Source organism: Miniopterus schreibersii, assembly GCF_964146895.1.
Source record: "Miniopterus schreibersii genome assembly, chromosome: 13".
NCBI lineage: Eukaryota > Metazoa > Chordata > Mammalia > Chiroptera > Miniopteridae > Miniopterus > Miniopterus schreibersii.
Window position 1 is genome coordinate 20,261,696 of NC_138113.1, and position 26,018 is coordinate 20,287,713.

General features: G+C 37.0%; 1 protein-coding gene across 7 annotated transcripts in view; it reads left to right on the forward strand.

Annotated features, from left to right (window-relative positions):
- MTA3 (metastasis associated 1 family member 3) overlaps positions 1 to 26,018 on the forward strand; it is a 134,966-nt gene that overhangs the window by 62,593 nt on the left and 46,355 nt on the right. For all 7 annotated transcript variants that reach the window (XR_014000099.1, XR_014000100.1, XR_014000101.1 and 4 more), the window contains exons 7-9: positions 3,291 to 3,393; positions 7,080 to 7,179; positions 25,351 to 25,539. Coding sequence is in view for 4 of the 7 variants with exons in the window: in XM_081155870.1 (XP_081011996.1) it covers positions 3,291 to 3,393; positions 7,080 to 7,179; positions 25,351 to 25,539 (392 nt within the window). In the remaining 3 variants the exon portion in view is untranslated. The remainder of the gene's footprint in view (positions 1 to 3,290; positions 3,394 to 7,079; positions 7,180 to 25,350; positions 25,540 to 26,018) is intronic.

The following is a 26,018-nucleotide window of genomic DNA, read 5'->3' on the forward strand; positions in this document are numbered from 1 at the left end:
CTTTCTCTTGTTATCCCTTTCATAATAATATTATTTGATTGGTAAAGATTAATATTTGGATCATTCTATTGGCTCCCAAGACTTAAAATTTGTTAAATGTAACCTATTGAGTTACTTGTACAAAAGTTATATCCTTAAGATTTAAAGTTTTCTTTACTCTTTATACTCAAGTCATCATGTACTTTCTTTTTTTTTTATATGTATATCTTTATTGATTTCAGAGAGAGGAAAGGAGAGGGAGAGAGAGACAGAAATGTCAATGATGAGAGAGTCATTGGGAACTGAGCCCGCAACCTGGGCCTGTGCCCTGACCGGGAATCTAACCTGTCTCCTGGATCCTAGATTGATGCTCAACCGCTGAGCCATGCACAGCTGGGCCATGTAGTTTCTTTTTATAAGCATACCTTCAATTTTATTTCTTAGTGTTTTATATGTGATGTGATATTTTAAAAAGTATGGTTTTTTTTTGTTTGAATTACTATTGAAGTTTTTATATCCATCTTTTATAATTTAATACATTGGTCAGAAGCTTCAGAACAATATTAAAAATGGTATGGTTGTGTATTTCTGAATTAACTATAACATAAAAAATGTAGAACTCTGGTGGTTGGTGCAAAGATAATTAATTGTATTTAGAATAAAGAATATTTCCATTTGTTCAGGAAAGGTCCTATAGGATTGTCATACAGCCTTAATTCTTCAGAGTCTTCAGACATTATGTGCTTAGAGGATATAAGGAAGAAGTACTTTGTCCATATTTTCTAGCAATCTTAAAAAATAGCCAGAAGGCTAAGGCTAACACAGTTAAAATGATTGTTGAATCTACATTTCTTCAAAATTTTGAAGGACAAAGAAGCAAAAATAAGATGTTAATATAAAATTCATGCAGTTGGTATGTACATTTTTAGGAATTCGGAGATTAGGGAGATATGAGCTGGGTTTTTTGATGATGTGGGACTTGAGCAGATTATCATAAATGGAGGAGGAAAGTGAGATTGTAAATTTATTCAAGAACTTGTTGCCCGGCCGGGCATGGCTCAGCGGTTGAGTGTCAACCTAGGATCCAGGAGATCGGGGTTTGATTCCCAGTCAGGGCACATGCCCGGGTTGCGGGCTGCAGCTGATCAGTGACTCTCTCATCATTGATGTTTCTATCTCTCTCTCTCCCTCTCCTCTCTCTGGAATCAATAAAGATACATTTAAAAAAAAAAACAAACTTAAAAGTTTTTTTTTACTGTAAAGAAGTGATCAAACTGATACAAATGTTATTATATGGTGAATCTAAAATGGGGAATTCTTATTTATTTAGAGTGACTGTTTGATATATATTTATTCTCTTTGCTGTTGCTATTTTTGTTCTCATTTCATGGTATTATCTGTATCTTAGGTGTTAGTATAAGTGCATCCAGGAGTGTTTTAAAAATTGTTTGCAGGGAATTTATTTTACAATTCTATACGGAATTCTCTTTCTGCTGTGTGCTGCAGAATGGATGGGTGGGATTGAAATATATCAATTTTATTAGAATTTGAAAATTAAATATCAGTTTAACCCTTAAGTTCTAGAGTATATAACAGAGATGGGCTTAATACAGAGTAACGTTGTCATTTTATCTTGTATTATTTAAAAATTAAGATCTCAAATTTTTATTTTCATAATTTCTATCTTTTTTTACCATTACTATTTATCGTACTTAAAATACATTATTTGAAGATACAGGGAAGTATAAATGTGACATTCTCCTTTCTCAGGTTTCACACAGTTTGCCAATTTTTGGTTTTTAACTACGAACCTAATGTTGAATGTCTTGGCTCAGCATGCTGAGAATTGTAAATAGTGAAAAGTGAAATCCTTTCCAACACTTTAGATCTCCTTGGCCTAGTACTCTCTGTGCTCTGCTTGTGTTTCTTTATGTTGGGGGGTGGCAATTGGCTTTTTTTGAACAAGGGTGCAGGATGAGCAAGTCTCCCACCTGACAGAAGGGGCTGACTTAGGAGACTGCAGGTGGAATGGCTGATTCTGCCCTCCCCCTTTCTCCTTTTGAATCATCAATATCTGCTTTCTCCTACACTAGGAAGCTGAACACATTAGAAGCCCATAGCCTGGGTTTGTCAGGGGTGTTTAGTGTCACAGCATGTCAGTCAGGGCAGAGCTCTGCCTGATATAGATGGAGTGATTCAAAAGCAAAACAAAGCCAAAACCAGTTCCTAGCCTGATAGGAAATCCATAGCTGCAAATCAAAATTTCAGTCAAGTCCTAAATCTTTTCCATTACTAACCTTTGTCCTCACATTGAATCCTGCCTGATGGTTGTATCTCCTTGTGAGCTATTCCCAAAACATAGCATCCTGCATTATCATCAGTCTTCTTTCTGTTGATGCCAGCACTATCCCTGTAGTTCTCAAGGCTTGACATCTACCCACTACCTCCAACCTGTCACTGACATTGCTAAATCTCTCTTTGCTCTCTGTCGTCATTGTCAATACCATGCCTCTGTCTTCATCAGGTGTGTCCATAGAGCAAATTATATACCATTTCTAAGTGTGAGATGAGAAGTTTGATTCTGGTCTTGCCACTCCCCTACTAAAAAGGCAAGGAATTCTCATTACCTCCCTTTTCAGAAAATGTATGTGGCATCTTCAGTAACATGTTCATAATCCACTTCCTTAGCGACCTCCTCTCATTCCCCTTAATGTATTCCTGATGAAAGAAACTACTTTTCTATCACATTTGAAAGCCCCATGACTTTGTTCATGTTCTTTTCTTAGTCTTATGTCCAGTTCGTCTGCCGGTGGACTCGTATCTTTCAGTTCTTAGCAGAAATGCCTCCTCCTTCATGACCTCGCTCCCTAGCTAGCTGGAAATGGCTTATCTAATCTTTGGAACTTTACAGCCATAGCTATATGTCTCTTATGACACCTGTTGTTTTTTTCTTTTTCTTTTCATTTGTATCATAGTTATTTACGTGTAAGTTTTGTCATAGTTTAAGCGTCTTACTGCAGGAGTGCTTTATTTTTTGCCTTTATATCCCTTATCACGAGACTTAGTGCCTCACACATAGGAGTATTCAGGAAGTACATGTTAATCACAAATGAAAATACCATATGGTTTGGTTGCGTTTCTATCAGTGTTCACTTTACAAAGTGTCTGCATCTGCTGTCTGAAAGAATGTACCAAAACCGTGAACATTCACCTTACATTTTTAATGCTGCAGTCACCACAGTCATCAGTCACATATGACAGTTTATGTGCCCTGTGAGTAATAAGACTCCATTTCCTTTCTTCTCTGGCAGGAGAATCAGATGAGAGGGAACAGTCCAAATTGGAAGTTAAAGTTTGGGACCCAAATAGCCCACTTACAGATCGACAGATAGACCAGTTTTTAGTTGTAGCACGGTGAGTATGGTGTTATTATTGAGTCAAAAACATCTTTTCTTTGAAAGAATTTATACTCATTTTCTTTCCTTTGTATTCTACTTTTTTCATTGCTTGTATTTTTCTTTTTCTAGTTATGTCAGAAAGCCTAATATATATTATACTACTTCCTAAATGATTTATTATCATTAGTTTCTATTTTTAAAATGAAATAGACTTATTGAATTTTACTGATTAAGAAAATAAAATGCACTCTAGCCGATTTTGTTCAGTGGTTAGAGCATTGGCCCGTGGACTAATGGGTCCTAGGTTTGATTCCGGCCAAGGGCATATAGCTCAGTTGCAGGCTTGATCCCCATTCAGGGGCTTGTGCAGGAGGCAACCAATCGATGTGTCTTTTATCACATCGATGTCCCCCCCCCTTCCACTCTCTCTGAAAAGCAATGGAAAAAGTATCCTCGAGCCCGGCCGGGCGTGGCTCAGCGGTTAAGCATCGACCTAGGATCCAGGCGATTGGGGTTCGATTCCCGGTCAGGGCACATGCCCGGGTTGCGGGCTTGGTCAATGAATCTCTCATCATTGATGTTTCTGTCTCTCTCTCCCCCTCTCCTTTCCTCTCTCTGAAATCAATAAAGATATATTTAAAAAAATAAAAAAATAAAAAATAAATTAAAATCTGTTTAAAAAAAAAAAGTATCCTTGGAAAAAATAAATAAAAAAGAAAAGGAAATGCTCCTTATAAAAATGTAAGCACTGCAGAAAAGTATAAAGAGGAAATTCAACACCAAAAATCCCATATCTTTAATTAAAACAGTGATTATTCATGTGTCAATAATAATGCATGCCTTGGATTCCTCACACCGCACCCATGCGTGAGTAAGGTCTACTGCTGAGTGCTCATAGGGCTTTCCTTTGAGATCTCTAAGCCTGGCAGCCTGACTGACCTCTTGCTTCTCTCTGCTTGACCTCTTTTTCTCTTTTCTTGATAGAATGAATGGTATAGAAGTTTATTTTTATTTTTTACTTATAAAAGTAAATGATATATATGGAGGAATTGCTGCAAAGCAGAAGGGGAATGAGATTATCATAGCATTGTAATAGAAAAATTGGAAAAAAACTAAAAGTACACCAGCAAGCAGTCATACTCAAGAATGGAATATTACTTTACAACAATTAAAATGAATTAGAGCTATATGTAGCAAGAGAGAAATCTCAAAAATAATGTTGAGCCCAGCTGGAGTGGCTCAGTTAGATTGAGTGTTGTCCATTGCACCGAAAGGTTGCCGTTTGGATTCCCCGTCAGGACACATACCTGGGTTGTGGGTTTGATCCCCAGTTGGGGAGCGTATGGAAGGCAGCCCATCTATGTTTCTCTCTCATGTCAATGTCCCCCTCCTCTCTCTCTCTCTTCCTGTCCCCTCTCTCTCTTCCCCTCCCTTCCTTTCTCTAAGCAGGTGAGGATTAAAAATAATAAGGTTTAGGATACATACAATATGATCACTTATAAAAAGTTTTACAATGTGCAAACAATGTCTTATTAGTGGGCGTATATATGCATATGCATGCTGTATATATATGTACGAGTTCTAGGACTGTGTAGAGGGCTCTAAAATTTTTTATAATATTTGTTTTCTTAAAAAAATGACCAAAGTTGGTAAAATATTAGAATCAAGTAGCTCCAGACATGATTACAAGGGTCTTCATCACTATATTCTTTAATTTTCTGTTGAACTTTTTTATAATGCAGTGGAAAAAGAGTCTTAGCTTTTATCCTTAGACAACACTGTTCATAGTGCCAGTCACCATGGAAGTCACACATCGCATTGGTGGCTGGGTATTCAGACTCCAGAGCCCACATGCTTAGTCACCAAGTGATTAGATGAACAGACTTGGTGTACATTGTTGGGTTGGAGCCAGTCAGTGGAATAGATACAATCGGAGAATCGGGAGTAGAATTGAATCGTTGGTGGAACCACTGACCTGGAGAGTCACACAGGTTCCTGGATTTTGAATTGTTTAGTAGACAGTACAGTTTTAGATTTGATTCTTGTTCTGTTTTCCTCTCAATTACCAAGGGCCATATGTTCCCTTTTGCCTTGAAGCCAGAAGAGGCGGGCACCAAAGAGATACACCTAGTGTCTTTTTAAATTTTTGTTTAAAAAAAATCTTCTAAATATAAATTAAGACCACAATCAAATACCACCGCACATCCCACCAGAATGTTTAAAATGTGAAAACCCACAATGCCAAGCATTGGGGAAGAGGTGGAGCAATCAGCACTCACATCCTGCTGGTAGGAGTATGATTTGGCATAGCTGCTTTGGTGAACTGTTTGCTATCATCTAACATACACATATCTTAAGTTTCACTCCTAAATATATACCCAGCAGAAGTGCATACACAGACCATTGCACCAGAAGACACATAAGCAGATGGCATGAATATCACTATCCATAGTAGCCCCGAACTGAAAACAAATGTCCACCAGCAGTAGAGTGGGGGTGGGGCATCGTGCGCAGGATGCTCTATAGCAAGGAGAATGAATGCACACAGCTGCATCGAGCAGCAGGTGTGAATCCACAAACGTAAATTTGAACAAAAGAAGATGCCCCAAAAAGAGCACACAACGTGTGACTCTCTGTAAGTTCCCAAATGAGCAAAATGAACCTAGCGTTAGAATCCAGGATGGTGGTTCGTTTGGAGGAAGAGGGAGCCGGCAGTGATTGAGAAGGAGCAGGAGGAGTCTTCTAGGGTGCGGTCGCCTGCTGTATCTTGACCTGGATGTTGGCGACATGGATGCATTATTCATTTAGACATAACTACATAGCTATACAATGTGTACTTTTCTGCACATGTGTTATATATTATATTTTTATTTTTTTAAATATGTCTTTGATTTCAGAGAGAGGAAGGGAGAGGGAGATAGAAACATCAATGATGAGAGAGTCATTGATTGGCTGCCTCCTGCACGTCCCCTACTGAGGATCGAGCCCGAAACCCAGGCATGTGCCCTGACTGGGAATCAGACCTTGATCTCCTGGATCATAGGTTGATGCTCAACCACTGAGCCACGCTGGCCGGGCACATGTGTTATATTTTAATTACAATATTTAAAAAACTTTTCCTTAGCTAACATGTTTAAAAGACAAATAGCAAGTCATCTTCGTCTCATTCTTTATCTGTTAAAGTTAGTGCTCTCTACATATGGGAATTTCTACTAAATCAGTAAGTGATAATCAGTGTTGTGGTAATTTTTAAAAATGGAAAATGTATTATATATTGAGGCCTGATAAGAGGCTGACTATATTTCAAGGAAAAATGTTACTGGGATTTTTCACAAATTGGGCTGAAAAAAAGGGTCAGAACTTGCTTTGCAGTAATAGTCAAACTCTTAACTAATTTACTTCTCATTTTTTAGCACATTTGAATGCCAAATTGTTTATGGCGTTCCAAAATAGATCTTCCCCTTCTTTATGCTTCACAACCTACTTTTTCTTAATTATAATGACTCATGTGTGGTCCATTGGCTTGTCAGTTCTTAAATTTTATAGAGAATAACTATTTTTATTTGATATTTGATTTTCAAACATCCAAGAGCTTGTTTGATTTTTCTTTCACAATTTTCCATTCACTACCAAAATATGTTTCTTTAAATATAAAAAAAATAACAGCCTTGATTTTCCCCTTTGTTTTTGTGGTTTGTTTAGTGCGGTTGGGACGTTCGCTCGAGCCCTTGATTGCAGCAGCTCTGTGAGGCAGCCTAGCCTGCATATGAGCGCAGCTGCAGCTTCTCGAGACATCACCCTGGTAAGATGCTTTTTGAAATTTTAGGGTTCTTTCTTCTACTCGTTTAATTTTAAAGTCAAAATAGCAGTATTGTAGACTTGAGAGCTTTCTGGCTCCTCGCCTCTGACTGCTAGATGGATTTGGCTCGGCTGGCTGGCAAACTGGCGTGTCTTATTCCTGTCACCTCTTGTGTTTGTGAGCGGAGACAAGGAAGAATGACTGTTCGTGGCGTAGGTACACAAATCAACATTCTCACCCATCTGTTTTCACTTTGGTATTTTTGTATGTATTCTGTCTATGTACCTAAATAGTTGTAGATCATATATAATGCATCACAGTATTTTTAAGTGAAAGTGACCACCCTTGAAACTGTTGCTATAGGATAGCGGTTTTCAATCTTTTTCATCTAGTGACACAATAAACTAATTACTAAAATTCTGCGGCACTCCCCCAAAATATTTTTTGCTGATCTGACCAAAAAAAGGTATACTTTTGATTTCTTCACATTGGATAGCTATTGTTGTGTTGGCTGTTGTCATTTTAAAATTTTTATTTGACAATCTGAGGGAAAAGAAGTCAGTGCCCCTGATTAAATAGTCAGTATTGCATGTTTTAAAAATGCTAATGGCACACATTGCTGCTGTAGGAGTTACTCTGTTATCATGAGACCGTTCCTCAGTCTCAGTATTTAAAATGTTTGTGTCTGTTCATTAGAAAGAGGTTCTGTTTCTTACATTATTTCGTCACGTCACGCTTGCCATCTTGTAAGACTGTCTCCTTTCCCCGTGGTGATCAATTGAAGCTTCCGTGTTCAGTTTAATTATACCGTGAGTGCTGGCTGGCCATTGAGCTTGGCACTTGCTTCTCTCTGCCTCCAGCAAAGTAGACAGGCAGGTATTTTGCTGATTAAAATTAATTACTGTATTTGATTGCCATAACCTTTGAGATTGGCATGGTAGGATCTCATTTCACAGGTGAGAAAACTGAGGTTTGGTGAGGTTGTTATTTGACCAATATTTACTACAAGTAATAAAAGTTTCAATTTTATTTCCTGATGTAATGGAATACAATGATAGATTTTGTTACTTTCTCATTATATTTGAATTTGAAATGCTTTCTACAAAATATCCTAATAACGCAAAAACTCATACTGGAAGGTATATGAAATTTGTTTCTTACAATGCTTTCTTGTATTTTTGTGCAGCTACGGTGAGTGATGAGAGCATTAATAGTCTATCGCCGTTATGGATTAGCTTTCTCCTTTCTCAAAGACTAGAATGTTTATAGAAGCAAGTTTTGTTCTCTTCGCTGGTACATTGATATTTTATATAAAAGTTTGGGAGTTTCAAAATAGGTTTGCATTTTGGCTGTGTAGAACCTGTCTACCAAAGAGGCGAGAGTGCAGGTGTCACATTTGTAAAGATGTCAAAGCCCTGTCAGCAGGTTTTTATGTGGGACCAGAACTATATGGAGTCTTATTACTACCTGTGTATGTTTTCTGTTCAAAAGATTTTCCCCCAATTCTAAAATTAATATAGGCTTATTATGAAAAATTGGAAAATACAGTACAGCAGCAGCCAAGAAAGGTTTTATTTTCATTACCCAGAGCAGAATATATTCTTTATTTTTTTTTTAGTGATTATTTTGCATTATAAACAGTAATCAAAGGAAATTACAGAATAGCTCAGAGGATAATGTAATGAAAGGCCACATAATGCCACCTAAAGCAAGTGTTAGTAGTGTTTAGTTCTTTGGATTAAAAAAAAATTTCCCACCATTATACTTCATGTTGGAGTCTTTAGTATTCTGCCCCAGGCCTATTCCTCCTCCGCCTCCTGTACTTCTGACCCCACTACCCTGCCTCCAGTCAAGAGGGAGCCACTATAACAATCTGCTATGTATCTAGTCTGTTTTTATAGTTTTACTATGTATTTATATATCCAAAACTGCATACACATTTGTTTTGAGTGTTTTTAAATTATCTCTGTAAAATTTTCCCATTTGCTTAATTTTGAGGTCTAGCTATGTTAATAAATACACACCTAGTTCACTCATTTTAACTACTTTGTAGTATTTACAGTATTGTATAGAATACTATACCACATTATGTATTCTCTTACCAGTGAACATCTGGAGTGCTTTAAAAACATTTGTTTTCTCTTACCCATAATGCTGCATTGAAAATTACAACACATTTCCCTTTGTGAGCATGGTGAGCTTTCTAGACAATAACTACAGTTGAAATAGTAATACACAGTGATTCATAGGGCAGTGTTCATTTTTTATTTGACCACATGCAGCCAAATTATTCTGCAAGCCATGGTCAAAATTTATAATCCCACACCAGTTAGTGTTCTCCTTTCTTCATCTATTTCTTTACATTGCCTTCAACACTTGGTATTTTCAGACTTAAAATTTTTCCTGTCCTGATGCTATCTCATTTTAATTGTATTTACCTGATTTCTTAGTGACGTTAAGCATGTTTTCATATGCTTATTGGCTCTTTAGTTTTTTTCTTCTTTGTATTTTGGATTCATGTCCTTTGTCTAATATTCATCTAGAATATTATTCTGTTTTTTTCAAATAGGTTTAATGTCTTATTCATCTTTAAAATTGTAAATATTTATGGAGTTTATTTTTAAGAATGGAGTGAAGTAGGGGTCTAATTAATTTTTTCTCCATACGGAAAATTAATCATCCCACCACCTTTTATCAAATTTGTTGTTTCCTCATGATTTTGTAATGCCCCTTCTATCTTATTTGAAAGTCCTAGATATCTTTAGGTCTGCTTCTGGATTCCTAATCTAGTCTTTGTTCTGTTGATCTATTTGTCCCTGTACAGGCACCACATTATAATGCATTATGAGAGCCGGTAAGACAAGTCCCATGTGAACTTTCTTTTTAACACATAGTTGAAGTCATTTAGATCAGAGTTTTGAATCTCCCAACCCGTCATGTTTTCCCTAACAATATAACATAAGCATTCTTTCATATCATTATAAAAACTTGGAAAATTTTTTTCTAATGTTGCCTTGTATGAAGCCCAGCCTCTTATGGTTTATTTATTTATTTTTTTAATCTCTATTGAGGATATTTTTTCCAATGCTTTTCTGAGAGAATGGAGATGGAGGGGGGGAGAGAGAGGTGGCGGGGGAGAGAAACATTGAAGTGAGAGGGAAACATTGATTGGTTGCCTCCCTCTCCTGTGCTGATGGGGGCGAGGAATTGAGCCTGCATCTGAGGTGTGTGCCCTTGCCCCGAATTGAACCCAGGACCCTTCAGTCTGTGGGCCGCTGAGCCAAGCCATCTAGGGCCAGTCTCTTATGGTTTAATACTGTTTTTATGAGTTAATGCTTCTCAGATTGTATTTGGGGATGCTATTGCTGTTATAGTTCAGCAGATTCCCTCTGTTTTGTATGAAGAGTAAGAGTAGAAAGTCTGTTCTTGAGATGGCACAGAGCTCTTAGGACAATTGGGTCTGACTTACTGGACACCAGTCTGACAGGTGAGGAGCAGGTGGGTGGGTTCTGGGTTCGCAGCTGCAGCAACTCTCTGCTTCCCACTGCTGGTGACTTGTGGGATAGCAGGTGAATTTCTCTAGGAAGAGGCAGAATTTTCCAGGTTCAGTGTTTTTCCGTCAGTGAAAGAACATTTTAAAGAGGATGCGACCTGTACGTCTTAATTAGTTTCAGTATCATTTTGTGCGTGTCTTGGCTGTTATGCTCCTTCTAGGCGGGTACTTTCAGATTCTCCAGCGTTTTTCTCTCTTCTGTTTGTTAGTATTTAGCAATTTGGAGGTCACTTTTATATTACATCTAATATCCTAAATTATTTATTACTACAACTGTTTTTTGTTTTTGTTTTTAAGCAGAATTATACTCAGAAGTTAAGGAAATTCTTTTTGGGCCTGTTTGTACAACTGGTTTCAGAGAGAGGATTTGGATCCGTCCTGGACTCCTCCTGAGGAGTTCTCTCTAGTCTCCCAGACTGCCTCTTCTGTTTCATTCTAAGACGGCTTGGCTTTAAGTACTATTGTTGTCTACCTTAGAGTAGGCAGCACTGAAGAGGATCTGCTCTTTTGTCTGCAACATGTAAATGCCTTGGTTTCCTGCTCTGCCTACTCTAGGCTCAGCTTTACTTGGACTCTTTCTTTATGTTGTTCTTGTGTTGAGATTATGTTTTCAGTGCCATAGAACTGACATCTTTTAGAAGTTGCGAAAGCAGGAAGAAATCGATGCCTTTTGTTATTTCAGATGCCACGATCTGTGTCTTTTGTTTGCCCATTGGTACCAGGCCTTCCACTTTGATGTTAAAATATAAGATCCTGAGGCATTTCTATAAAAATGAGTGGGACTGGTTAAAAATTGATTAATATGTTGGTAATATGAATTTTGCAGATTGTTTTCCAAAAAGAGCATGTGAAAGGCTAAGTTGCTTTGTGCCAGTAAATGAAAATTGATTTATCATTCAGATGAGTTTGGAGAATAAAGTTCTTACTTTTTTTCCAGTGTTTTCAGGCCTGTGACAGATCAGGTTAGTGCCTTCCTCCATCAGGTGACCAGACCATGGATCTGAAGACCTCCTACTGCAGAGAGGGCAGGGTTGGGGAATTGCAAGAACCCAAGTAGCCTGTCGTAGGCAGTTTTCTTTTTGCTTTATCTGTGAGGACTTCAATTGGGCTTTCAGCACGCCTAACCCGACACATCCATTTATCCAAGACAATCAATGTATGCCACTTGTCAAATCACCAGTAATGTTTTGGGAACAGGTAATTAAGCTGCCAGCAGATTGCTAGATCTAACGTCCTCATTTTGAGATCTGTTATGAACATGACTGAATTCAAACACTGCTAGTCTAAGGTATATAATAAGATTTATAATTATTAGAACATGAAGCCATGGAGGCTTCATAGATTTTACCCTTGTTTCATTAAAAAGTAAAGGGTACTTTGTACACTATGCAAAGAAAAATCATCAGTTTATAACTACATTGACCTTTCCTCCACCCCTTTGTGGAAACAGAATTCCTTAGAACAAAGTAAACCCTGAGATGGTTAGTAAGTAGTAATTGGTGGATGGTCTAGCCTGTTACTTCCTATTTGTTGTCTGCACCCATGTGGCTGGAGGGGCAGAGTGCCATGTAATTGTCAGGGAGCTAAGGCTGGAGCAAAGCCTCAGTTTCGGGGAATAGGTAATTGTGTAGATACCGGATTTCTCTTTTGCTTGGACTCTGAGGACTAAAGCAGTTGGAGGGTGGATCCCAGAAAAAGAGTTTTTTGAGTTGTTTGGGCCTTTAGAAATCTAGGATAGATAATATTAGACATAATGGTGAAGTAACTTAAAGACTCACATTTAATTAGTGACAGAATCAGGGCTAGAAACAGGCTTCCCGATGCTAAGTCTGATTCTGGGAAAGGTCAGGCTGTGTTGATTTAGTAGGGAGAAAATTTTATCCTGAAACATCTCTAATTCCTATATTATGTCTGATCTTTTTAAAATGCAGCTCTGATTTTGCTGTCTCCTATCTTATATTCTTTCAGTGGCTTTTAATTGCACTTAGGGTAAAAATAACCAGGTCCTTAAAGTTAACAGGACTGGGATTTTGCCTGGCCTGTCTCTTCAGTCCCTTACCCACATACTCCCCTCTGTGTCCTCTGGGCTCCACCCAGGCTGTATCCTTCCTTTGGTTCCATGGTTTGCCTCCTGCTACAGGACCTTTGCACGTTCAGTTCCCTTTGCCTGGATACTCTCACAGCCCCATCTAGTTAACTCTCAGTCTTTTTTCAAATCTTGTCTAATCCATTAGTCTGGGGCAGGTTACTTTGTGATGTGCTCATGCAGAGAACCAACCATGTTCCTTTGTGCTAGTTCATAATTAAACACTCATTTTTGTGATTATCTGCTTAATGTCCCTTTTTCCCCTTTCCATTCTCTACATGTCAGTTTGTAATTAATATTCATTAATATTGTGACTATACCTGTTTTTCCTCATTGTTGAATTTCTAGTACCAAACATATACATATATACTAGGGATATATACTAGGTGTTCAGTAAATATGTGAGAATGAACAAATTAATTTCTATCTCTGGGAAAGATTTTTAAAAAATAGGTCGTTGGGCCCGGCCAGTGTGACTGAGTGGTTGAGCATTGGCCTATGATCCAGGAGATCACGGTTCGATTCCCGGTCATGGCACATGCCCAGGTTGTGGGCTCCATCCCCATTGTGGGACGTGCAGGAGGCAGCTGATCAATTACTCTCTCATTGTTGATGTTTCTCTCTCTCTCCCTCTCCCTTCCTCTCTCTGAAATCAATAAAGATATGTATGTGTGTGTGTGTGTGTGTGTGTGTGTGTATATATATATTTTTTAAAAAGGTTGTTGGAGTATTTTTATTCCATTGTCCTAAGCATTTTTTAATCTTTTACCGAGTGTATCTCATCATTAAGAGTGATGTATATTTTAATTCTAATATCATTGTATCACCAGAGCTAAACACACATAGTCTGAAGACCAGGAGTTACAGAAGGATTTAGGTATTGGAAACAGTTGTTTAAAAATTGTAGTAGTAAAATATATATGACATAAAATTTATTATTTTAACCCCTTGTAAGGGCACTGTTCTCTGGCATCAAGCATCCACATTGTGGTGCAACCAGCCATCACCACCATCCATCTACTGAGCTTTTTCATCTTCCCTGACTGAAACTCTGTACACATTAAATAACAACTCCCCATTGCTCTGTTCCCTAGCCCTTGGCAACCACAATTCTACTTCTTGTCTCTGAATTTGACTTTTTTAGATACCTCATACAATAGTTGCCCTTTTGCGACTTGCTTATTTCACTTAGTTAATGTCATTTAAGTTTCGTCCATGTTGTAGTGTGTGTCAGCACTTCCTTTTCAAGGCTGAATGATAATATTACATTGTATGCGTACACCACATTTTGTTTATCCATTCATCCATCAATAGAAACTTGGGTTGCTTCTACCTTTGGCTGCTGCAAATAATGCTACGAACATGAGTGTACAAATGGATATGCTTTTATGATACTGTGGTTTCCCTTCACCTGGACCTGTAGCTTGTGATCCATATAGCCTTATGCAAGTGACTTAACCTCCTTGTGTCTAAGTTTCCTCATCTGCAACGGGAATAATAAGAAAACCTAGCTGCCCTACTTCAGGGGGTTATGGATGGACAAGAAGAGGTATTATAGACATATCTCTGTAAGTTGCTAATACATGTATCCAAGCATATAGAACTTGATGGAACTCTAGTAGCTCCCCAGAGCATGTCTTGGGGCTGATTTTCTTGGGCCGTGGGTTCTCTGAGGGGCATAGAGCTCTCTGACATTAGCTGCCCAGATTGGGTGGAAGACACCTGATTTACTGCTGTGTCACAAGTTTTTTTGAGCTTCCATCAACATTCCAGAAAAAATTAGAATCAACAGATTATGTGCCTTCATTTAAGGTAATGTTCACAAATACTAGGCTCATATGCCTCTTGAAGCCCCATCCCAGGCCCTGTCCTCACTGGGAAAGAAAGCAGGTGGTGCCTCACTGTCCTGAACAAGACCTCTGGCACCCTCTTTACAGCTTCCTGAAGAGTCCGTCTCTGACTTACATGTAGCATTAGCTTGAGGGTTAAATGAGATAATGCTTGTAAATAATTTAGAACAGTGTCTGGCACAATGTAAGCGCTCAATAAATATTAGTTGTTATTGTCGAGATGATGATGATGACAATGATGCATTTCCCCCTCAATCTTTGTTGAATCTCATTTCCTTTGTTCTGATTTTGTGGCATTATTGATTGTCTGAAAGGGGTTTTGTGATGCCATTTTTACTGTCATTGTAGTAGATTATCAAGTTTGAATATGGTCCTTAGGCCATGATTAACCATACATTTTAGTGTGATTGTTACAAGAAAATCACTCTATAATTTCTCCTTACAACAAGCTATAATTTTTGCAGTAAAAATTTTCCCTTCAAGAAAAACTTAGAGAAAAGAGAAAGTTGATTTAACCAATACTAATTTTATTCTTCAGATATGAACTCTTTGTAAAACTGGTAGCCATTAATCTTGTACTTGATTCTCTTTATTTGAGAGCCCTATTCAAGTCACACATTTCATTTAGGACCTTGAGAGTACTGGGGATTTGAGGAGAGCTTGCAAATCACAGTCATTACGTTATTTAGAGAAATTGTACTCCGCAGAATATAAGTCTTTTGGTTAACATTTTAGGCATTAACTTACACCAGAAATCTAGTCTTTAAAATGAATATAAAATTGGTAAAATGAGAATTCATAGAAGTTTTTTAAAAGTCAATTTGCTGATGAGTACTATCTGTGTTTGCAAAGGTGTAAAATTAAATTAGACCTAATGGACTACTGTTGCAGTAAAAAATATGAAACATGAAATTTTCCTTTCTTCTAAATACATCATTAAGGCAGTAATATTCTACATTAGGCACATTTCTCTTTGTCTGATGATCTATTGCAGAAAATAATGTTAAAATGATATTAAATGAGCTTAGAAATACTGCAAACTGTCCTCGGAGAATTGTTTGTGTGTGTTAAGGCCTATTTATCTATCTTTTTCTTTTAAATTTAAGCTTAGTGGGTTTTTTTGTTATATATAGCCTTTCACTCTACTTTTTCTTCCATGAATTTAAGAAGCATCAGAAAAATCACTTAGATCTAAATTATGGGGAAATATAATGAAAATTGTTTTAAGTGCTTTGTCTAGGGTTAGTGATGAAGAGATTTGGATTTGTAAGTGTGAGTTAATGAAGGCTTGGGTTTATAGTTTTTTAAAAAACTTTTTATTTTGAGATAATACAAAAATAGTAGTAAGACTTCCGATATTGCCTTCACCAAGATCCCCCAGATGGTAACATTTAATACGTTTTCCTTCTCTTTCCCTCTATATCTACATATTATTATTATTTCTGAACAGTTTCAGAGTAAATTTCATAATGGAAGCCCCATTATTGCTAAGTATTTGAAGAGACAGTTGTAAAAGAATCACGGTATTCTCTTGTATAGCCATAGCACAGTAGTCAGACCCTGGAAGTGAATATTGCTGTGGTGCTGTTAACTAATCTAGAGGCTTGAGTCAGATTTGCTAGTTGTTTCAGTTCATGTCCTTTATAACAAAAGAAAAAAATTTCCTGGTTCAAGGTCTACTTGAGAATCACTTACTGCATTTAGTAGTCATATCTCTTTAATTTATTTCAATCCTGAATGAACAGTTCCTTCTTTCTGTCTTTCATAACAATGGCATTTTGAAAAGTACAGGCTGTTATTACTACTACTGCTGCTACTACTACTACTGAATGTCCCTCAGTTTGGGTTGTGGTTGTAAGTAGAATAACATTTTATTCCACTTCAGACCATTTTGGTCAGTTATGTCAGTCTAGGAGATTTTTCCATTTTTTCCTAAGTTTCAAATTTATCAACAGTTTTTAATAGTATTTTTAATTAGAAAAATTTGCTATGTCTGTAGCTATAAATAGCTTTTCAGTCCTGTTTTTAGTGTGGTTTACCATTTTTTCTTGACAGTTTTACCAGAGATTTTTCTTTTATTGTCTAAAAGAATGAGATTTCAGTTTAGTCGATTTTGATTTTCTGTATTGTGTGTTTTTCTATTTTTGTTCTTTTTTATTTTCTTCCTTCTGCATTTCTCTGGGTTTACTTTGATATTCCTGTTCCAGATTTTTAAAACCATTTTTTAGCTCACTAATTTTATTAGTCTACTTATCAATATTTAAGATTGTAACTGTCCCTCTAATTACCACCTTGACAGTATCATGTATTTTGATAAGTAGTGTTTTCATTGTCATTTGCTTCTAAGTATTTTCTAATATACTTTATAATTTTGCATTGGGTTATGAGTTAATTTCCAAGGAAATGAGCTTCATAAATTTACCTTAACTGCCTTGGGGGTTGTGGTCAGGGAACAAGTGTGCTACCAATTCTTGTAGTATGTTGTGATTTCCTATAGGGCCTGAAATATACTCTTCCCTAGGATTTTGCTCCCCAGGTCTTACCCCCTTTAATCTCATTCTAGTAAAAAGGAAACTGAGTCTCTGCCTTGTAGCAGCCCAGAAAATGCCTTCAGGGTGAAAGCTAGGGCCAGTGTGGAAGCTCGCCTTTCATGCTTCCTCTTCCTGAATTATCTTAGCCTCTCCGTGTCTGCATTGGTGGTTCTTCAGTGTCTTCACACAGTTGTGCTATCTATTTGTCTAGTTTGTGTCTAGAGTCAGCCAAGGGGTGAAGAACCCATAGTTCTGCTTTTGGTAAGTTTGGAAATGACTTTTACGACCAAGGGGTTACCACAGCCTGCCACCTCGTAGCTTTCTTGTGGTAAGGATCAAAATGCATGAGTACGCATAAGAACATGGCCCAGGTCTTGTAGATTGATGTGAGTGAATGACAGCTAAGTCGCAACAAATTTGATGATGAATGAGGAATTTTGTTTTGACTACCGTGCATTGAAACAAAAATGGCACATAGTCCTGGCTGATGTTGCTCAGTGGTTAGAGCATTGGCCCTCAAACCGAAGAATCACGGGTTCAATTCCCAGTCAAAGGCACATACCTTGGCAGCATGTTCGCTCCCTGGCCCTGGTTGGTGTGTGTGCGGAAGGCAACCAATTGATGTCCCCTCCCACTCTAGAAAATCAATGGAAAAAATATCCTTGGGTGATGATTAACAACAACAACAAAAAAGACACATAACATTTCTTTTTTATATAGAAGAAATTTTCCCTTAATCATGCTTTGAGGTTTACTCATGAGAGTTTATATTCACCTTCTGCTTGGAAAAAACCCATATGCTCAATAATGCTCATTAGTTTTTAAATAGATTTGATATTCAGAATGCTGTAATTTGTGCTGGAGGTATACATAGAAAGTTTTTGTAAGATTCTGAGCAAATTAATGGTTAGTATTGACTATATATGTGTATCAGCTAGCTGTCATCAAAATAATGCTACACAATACAGGTTGGGTTCCTGGGAAAAACAGACTTTGAGATAGAGATTTGCAGGCAGGAAATTTATTAGGGAGGATCCTTGGGATAAACACCTGGCAGGACTGAATAGAGGGAGGAGGTAGGCTCTGGTACAGTCTGAATGAAGGCCTCAGCTGACTCCCTGGGTTGCTCTGAAGAGTTGAAGACTGGGCCTTGACACTCCTGCATCATTGGGTGAAGGCTGCCCCAAGAAGAAAGCATGGCCTTGGGTGATGAATCTTAAATTGAGATCATCCAACAGCTGGGGCTGTCTCTTCACAGCACTTCTAGCACTGGCTGAATAGGTTCTTTATTCTCAAAGGGAATACACAGTATCCATTATACTGCCCAGAACTTCAGTGGCTTACAACAACGAGCACTGATTTTTTTGTACACACTTTGTTTGGGATTCTGCTGAACTAGACTGGGCTGATTTAGGTGCCAAGCGGCAGTTTGCGACCAGATCTCCTGCATGTGTCTTGTCTTCTGTTGGCAAAAGTCAGTAGCACAAGAAGGCAAGTTGAAATGCATGAACACATTCAGGGCTCTGTTAAGTCACATATCTAAACATCCTATTGGCCAGTCAAGCCACGTGCCCCAGGTCCAACATCAATGGAGTGCAAGAATCCCCTCCTATGGAGGTCCAGGGGAGGATGTGAATATTTGCTGAAGAATAACCCAGTCTACCATAGTGTGATTCTGCTTAGTGAACAAAAGATGAGAATTTCACTGCCAGGATTTCGTTGTCAGTCTTTCTCCTAAAATATTTCTGTTTGTCATCTCCATCTGTTATGAATGAGATGAAATGTGACAACACCTTCAGTGCTATTTAGCAAAGAAAACAGCTTGTTCTTATGATTTTTAAAATTCAGATTTGAATGGATCTTATAGTATGTTATCTGTATAGACATTATGAAAAGATGGTAACTCTGTTTTATCTGGAGGGAAGACTTTCATTTTTTTTACGTTTAGTTTTTAAGTTCTATCTTATTTTAAACTAAAGTATACATACAGTAAAGTGTATTAAGTACCCTACACTTTAGGTACACAGCTTATACATTTTTACATATGTATACATGTAATAATGTAACCACCACCCAGGTCTAGATAAAAAATACCAATCCTGAATCCTAAAAAGTTTTCTCATGCCCCTGCTCTGTCAGTGGTCCCCCATTCCCCTTCTGCGGTAGTGACTATTCAGACGTATCTCAACAATTAAGAGTAATTAATTGTTACTCTTCTCAAAGTCCATATAAATGGAATCAGCCAGTATGTTCTCTAGTGTAACTAGCTTTTTGAGTTTTTATTATATTACCGATAAACCATAGTCATTGATTATATGTCAAACTCCTACATCTTTTTTTAGCTTATTTCTGTGAGTCTTTACTACTGGGTGTTGTCTCTTCTATTATAGAAAGTGTCTTCCATGTTTTACTAATACCTTTCAGGGTAAGATTAGACTATAAAAGTCCATTCAAAAGAAACTGCTATGTGTGCCAGAAAGATGAAGTTAATAGGGACTCCTAGAAAATAATGTGATCCCCTGGTTTCCTTTGTGAAGTTGGTCACCGATTTTAACAGAATTATTGCCTAGTCATTCCACAGTGCATGTGCCTGGTAGGATGTTTATTTTGTACATATACTGATCATTACTGCACTCTCTTCTGGGCTATGGAATAAATGTGGACTTTGGAGGTTTCATAGCTCCTGGTCAGCTGAGTCCAACCCATTCTTTCCATTTGATTTGTAACACAACACAGGAGCTTGTCTTCCAAAAGCAAATGCTTACTTGACTGTTCAGTAACACAGACACACTCTGTAAAGAACAGATATTTAATCACTTGAGATTTTGGTCATAACCACTTATAAAGGCTAAGTTATTACTTTGGTCCTTTGAAGCCTTATTAGATAAGTAGCTCATCATCAATTTTAAAAGTGCCTATATGAAAAGCATTTTCATTCATCTAACATGAACAAAAGACTGAAAATCCATTCATGCTTTGAGTGGTTGGTATAATATCAGCTGAGAAAAACTCATTTAATTCTGTCACTTTTGGTTTCAGACCACTCGTTAATTATAAAAATTACTTCTACCTCCTAAGGAATCTCAGCAACATAGTAAATTTGTATAATTATTGATTTTGAATACCATTTAGTGTTTTTTTTTTAGTTTTGTTATTCATTGTAAATTTAGGAGTTTTAAAAATAATCACTTATGGCCCTGGCTGGGTTGCTCAGTTGGTTGGAGTGTTGTCCAGAACACCGGCAGGTAGCAGGTTCGATTCCCAGTCGGGGCGTGGGGGAGGCAGCTGATGGGTGTTTCTCTCGTCTCACTTTCTCTCTTTCAGCATATCCTCAGGCGAGGATTAAAACAGATCGTGTATAAATACAGTATAATTGAAGGGTCGCTAAGTGCTGTTGAGCTTTCTTTTCACTTTCATAAGTCATGTGTCCAGAAACAAGAATCATTTCGTTTCAGGGATGCCGTAACAGTACATAAGAACATCCTGACAGCTAAACTGCTAAGTCTGTCAAGTGAGAAAGTTGATTGGAGAAGTGGAGTTTGATGCTGGAGTTTGCAGAGCACAAGCAAAGAATAAAGATGAAAAAAGAATAAAGAATACTAACAGTTTGTAACCCCTGCTACAGAAGAGTGAGAAGAAATTCAGTTGAAAGTTGAAATTATTCCATGATTATGACACATACAGCAAAAGACTACGTGGTCAGTGGTCTTAGCTATTGTAAATAATGCTGCAGTGAGCATAGGGATGCATATATCTGTTCAAATTGGTGTTTGGATTTCTTTGGATAAGTACCCAGAAGTGGAATTGCTTGAGTCATAAGGTGGTTCTATTTTAAATATTTTTAGGAGCCTCCATAGTGTTTTTCAAAATGGCTGTACCAATTTGCAATCCCACAAACAGCGCGAGGGTTCCCTTTTCTTCACATACTCCCTAACACTTGCATGTTGATTTCTTGATGGTAGCCATCCTGACAGGTATGACCTGGTATCTCATTCTGGTTTTAATTTGCACTTCTCTGATGATTAGTGACATCGAGCTTCCTTTCATATGTCTATTGGCCATCTGTATTTCCTTTTTGGAGAAATGCCTATTGAGGTCCTCTGCCCATTTTTGAATTGGATTGTTCGTTTTTTTGGCGTTGAGTTGTCTGAATTCTTTATAAATTTTGGATATTAACCCCTTATTAGACCTATCATTAGTTAAGATGTTCTCCCATTCAGTGGGTTGTCTTTTTATTCTGTTGATGGTTTCCTTTTCTGTGTAAAAACTTTTTAGCTTGATGTAGTCCTGTTTATTTTTTCTTTTGTTTCCCTTGCCTGAGGAGATATATCAGAAAAAATATTACTAAGAGAAATGTAAGAGATTTTACTGCTTATGTTTTCTTCTAGGATTTTTATGGTATCAAGTCTCATATTTAAGTCTTTAATCCATTTTGAGTTTATTCTTGTATATGGGGTAAGAAGGTGGTCTACTTTCATTTTTTTGCATATATCCAGTTTTCCCAGTACCATTTATTAAATAGACTGTCTTTACCCCACTGTATGTCCTTGTCTCCTGTATCAAATATTTTTTTTTTTTTAAATATATCTTTATTGATTTCAGAGAGAGGAAAGGAGAGAGAGAGAGAGAGAAACATCAATGATGAGAGAGTCATTGATTGAGCCCACAACCCGGGCATGTGCCCGGACCGGGAATCGAACCCCGATCGCCTGGGTCCTAGGTCAACGCTCAACCGCCGAACCATGCCCGGCCGGGCTCCTGTATCAAATATTAATTGGTTAAATAATTATTTCTGAGCTCTTTATTCTGTTCTACTGATCTGTCTGTTTTTATGCCAGAAGCATGCTGTTTTGATTACTATAGCCTTGTAGTATAGTTTGATATCAGGGAATGTGATTCCTTGAACTTCGCTTATCTTAAGATTGATGTGGCTATCTGGTGTCTTTTGTGGTTCCATATAAAATTTTGGATTATTTGTTCTAGTTCTGTGAAATATGTCATTGGTATTTTGATAGGAATTGTGTTGAATCTATAAATTGCTTGGAGTAGCATGGTCATTGTAACAGTGTTAATTGTTCCTCTCCATGAGCTCCGAATATGCTTCCACTTATTTGTATCTTCTTCAGTTTCTTTCTTTAATGTCTTTTAACTCCTTGGTTAAATTGATTTCTAGGTATTTTGTTTTATGCAATTATAAATGAGATTGTTTTCTTAATTTCTCTTTCTGATCATTCATTATTGATGTGTAAAAATGCAACAGATTTTCTGAATATTAATTTTGTTTCTTGCTACTTTTCTGAATTCATTTATTGGTTCTAATAGTTTTTTGGTTGGAATCTTTAGGGTTCTCTTATGTCATCTGCAAATAATGACAGTTTACTTCTTCCTAATTTGGTGACTTTTGTTTCTTTTTCTTGTCTGATTGCTGTGGCTAGGTCTTCCCATACTATGTTGAATAAGTGTGGTGAAAGTAGACATTCTTGTTTTGTTCCTGATCTTAATGAAAATGTTTTTAGCTTTTCCCCATTGAGTATGTTGTTAGCTGTGCGTTTGTCACATTTCGCCTTTATTATGTTGAGATATGTTACCTCTATTCCCACGTGTCTTACAGTTTTTATCACAAATGGATGCTGGATTTTGTCATAATGCTTTCTCTGCATTCTATTAATATGATCATATAATATTTGTCTGCCATTTTGTTTACATGGTTGTGTTATGTTAATTGATTTGCAGATAATGAATATACCTTGAAGGCCTGGAATAAATCCTACATGATCATGGTGTATGGTCTTTTTAATGTATTGCTGAATTTGGCTTGCTAATATTTTGTTGAAGATTTTTGCATTTATCTTCATCAAGGATATTGACCTATAATTTTCTTACTTTGTATCTGGTTTTGCAATAAGGGTAATGCTGGCCTCATAAAATGAGCTTGAGAGCCTTATTTGGAATAGCTGGAGAATGGTAGGTGTTAATTCTTCTTTGCTGTTTGGTAAAATTAACCTGTGAGGCCATTTGGTCCAAGACGTTTTTGTTTGTAGGGAGTTTTTTGATTACTGATTCAGTTTTGTTAGTAGTTATTGATCTGTTTAGATTTTTTCTCCTTGACTCATTCTTGGAAGATTATATATTTCTAGGAATTTATATGTCTTCAATATTATCTAATTTGTTCGCATATAATTTTTCAAAGTATTTTCTTAATAATCCTTTATTTCTGTGGTGGTGTCACTTCTCTTTCATTTCTGATTTTATTTGGCTCCTCTCTTTTTTTTGTTAAGTCTGGTTAAAGGTTTATTAATTTTTTTTACTTTTTCAACAAACCAGCCCTTGGTTTCATTGATTTTTTTGTATATATTTTTTTAGATTCTATTTTGTTTGTTTCTAGTCTGATCTTTCTTATTTCCTTCTACTCACTTTGAGCTTTGCTTATTTTTCTTTTTCTAGTTCCTTCAGGTGTAAGTTTAGATTGTTTATTTGAGTCCAATGATTTATTTTAAGTGAGATGCCAACCCTTGTTAAAGCAGTTAGTTACTGAACCTAAACATGTCTACAGGTCCTAAATCCTGCCTTTAACTCTGTCAACAAATTTATATTCTGTACTCTTATTCAGTGTCTTAATATATCACGGTATAAATATATATGTGTATATATATATATATATATATATATATATATATATATATATATATAAATATATCTTTATTGATTTCAGAGAGAAGAAAGAAGAGGGAGAGAGAGAGAGAAACATCAATGATGAGAGAGCCATTGATCGGCTGCCTCCTGCACTCCCCTGACTGGGGATCGAGCCTGCAACCCGGGCATGTACCCTGACCGCGAATCGAACCCTGATTGCCTGGATCCCAGGTTGATGCTCAACTGCTGAGCCACGCCCAGCCGGGCTAAATATATATTTTAATGCATACTTTTGCTAATAATATTTTATTTTTTAATAGATGTTAGTTGATATTTGAGCTTATTTTATGCTCTTGTACCAGGAGAAAACTGTCTGCTGACCCCTACCAGATATTTAGGGATCACTTATAAACTAAATTTTAAGACACTTGTTGTTGCATAGATGTGATACCTCACCATTTGTGAAATTTTTAATATCTGTAGATTTTTTTTGTGTAAAAAAAAATGCTGCAAGACTTGGCTTTCATATGTTAGAAAGCTTAAATAGAACTAGTTCTTACATGGCAAAGATATAATCACTTTGTTGGCCGTACCTGCACCAACCAGATGCCTATCCAGAGACAGAACTAATTGTCCTATTTTGCAATTTTCCTGCTGCCCATACAAATGTACACACATGTTATGGATGGATCTCTTTCTCTCCAGTAGAAAAACCATCAAGTTTTTCAGAACTTAAAGTTTTGGAACCTAGTTTGTTTTTGCTTCTGATGGGAAGAAAATGCTAGACCCAAGGTACTTTTGCAAAAAGCCAATTACATTATTGTAACCTTTCAAATTATTCTTCAAATCACTCTCCCTTGAAATATACAGGACCCGCTCCACCCCGAACCTAGCTGTTCCAAGCATGCTTGCTCATCTGTTCTAGGTTTTAAAAACGTCAACCAAGTTCACTCTTTAACATGGATAATTTTGTTTTGTTTGCTTTACACAGATGTGTAATTTTGTTTTGTCTTACTATCATTCATTCTCAGTTCCATTTATTTCTTTCCATTTCTCTTTTTTTAGTACCTCATTCTCTTAAATCAACCTGAGAATTTTTATTTTCACTCTCTGATACATATCCTATTTTTTCCCTCCTTCAGGAAGGCTGTTGTGTCAGCCCTGTATAATAGCTGAAGCGACTTTGGCATTTTAACAGAAAGGATAATAAACTTTCTGGGCTTCCAATGTAATACCTGGAGGTCCTGGATCTTCATAGTTAGGTTGCTATAATAAATGGATGCATTAAAAACAAAATAAAACACACCTTAAAAGGCGCAAATGAACATTTTCAGCAGTAAATGATATTTTAAATAATTGTTAAGTAATCTTGTTCAAATTTTTCTTAATTATGTGAGAAAATAAATATTATGTAAGTATATTATTGTTAAGTGCATCATACACTTTAGTATTTCATTCTTAAATCTAGGAAGTTTGCATTTATGGCTGATCTTTTCTCTCTGTTTTGTTTGTTTTCTTTAGTTTCATGCTATGGATACATTGTATAGACACAGCTATGATTTGAGCAGTGCAATTAGTGTCTTAGTGCCACTTGGAGGACCTGTTTTATGCAGAGATGAAATGGAAGAATGGTCAGCCTCTGAAGCTAGTTTATTTGAAGAGGCACTGGAAAAATATGGCAAAGACTTCAACGATATACGTCAAGACTTTGTAAGTAGAAACTTGTGAATAATATACAGTGTTGATGCTGGGAATATTTTATTTGTTTTAGAAATCTGGTAAACCTTAAAGTATTTATTTAGCAAGTCTGTGACGTAGCAACTTTTATCTGCTCAACATAGAATGAAGGCCAGTATTATAAAGGGAGAAATTGACCCTTATCCTGGGAAGTAATTGTAAGACCAGGGCCAGGAGGCCCTGAGTTCTTGTAAATCGTGGCAGAATGAATCTATCCTCTTCTCCTCTCTGAGGTCTTAAGTTTAAAATATGGCCTGACTGGTGTGGCTTAGTGAATTGAGTGTTGTCCGATGCTCCAAGAGGTCACTGGTTTGATTCTCAGGGCACATGCCCCAGTTTGGGGCCTGATCCCCAGAAGCGGACATGCAAGAGGCACCTAACCAATTTCTCTATCACAGATGTTTCTATCTTTCTCTTCCATCTCCCTTCCTCTCTATCTACAAATCAATAAA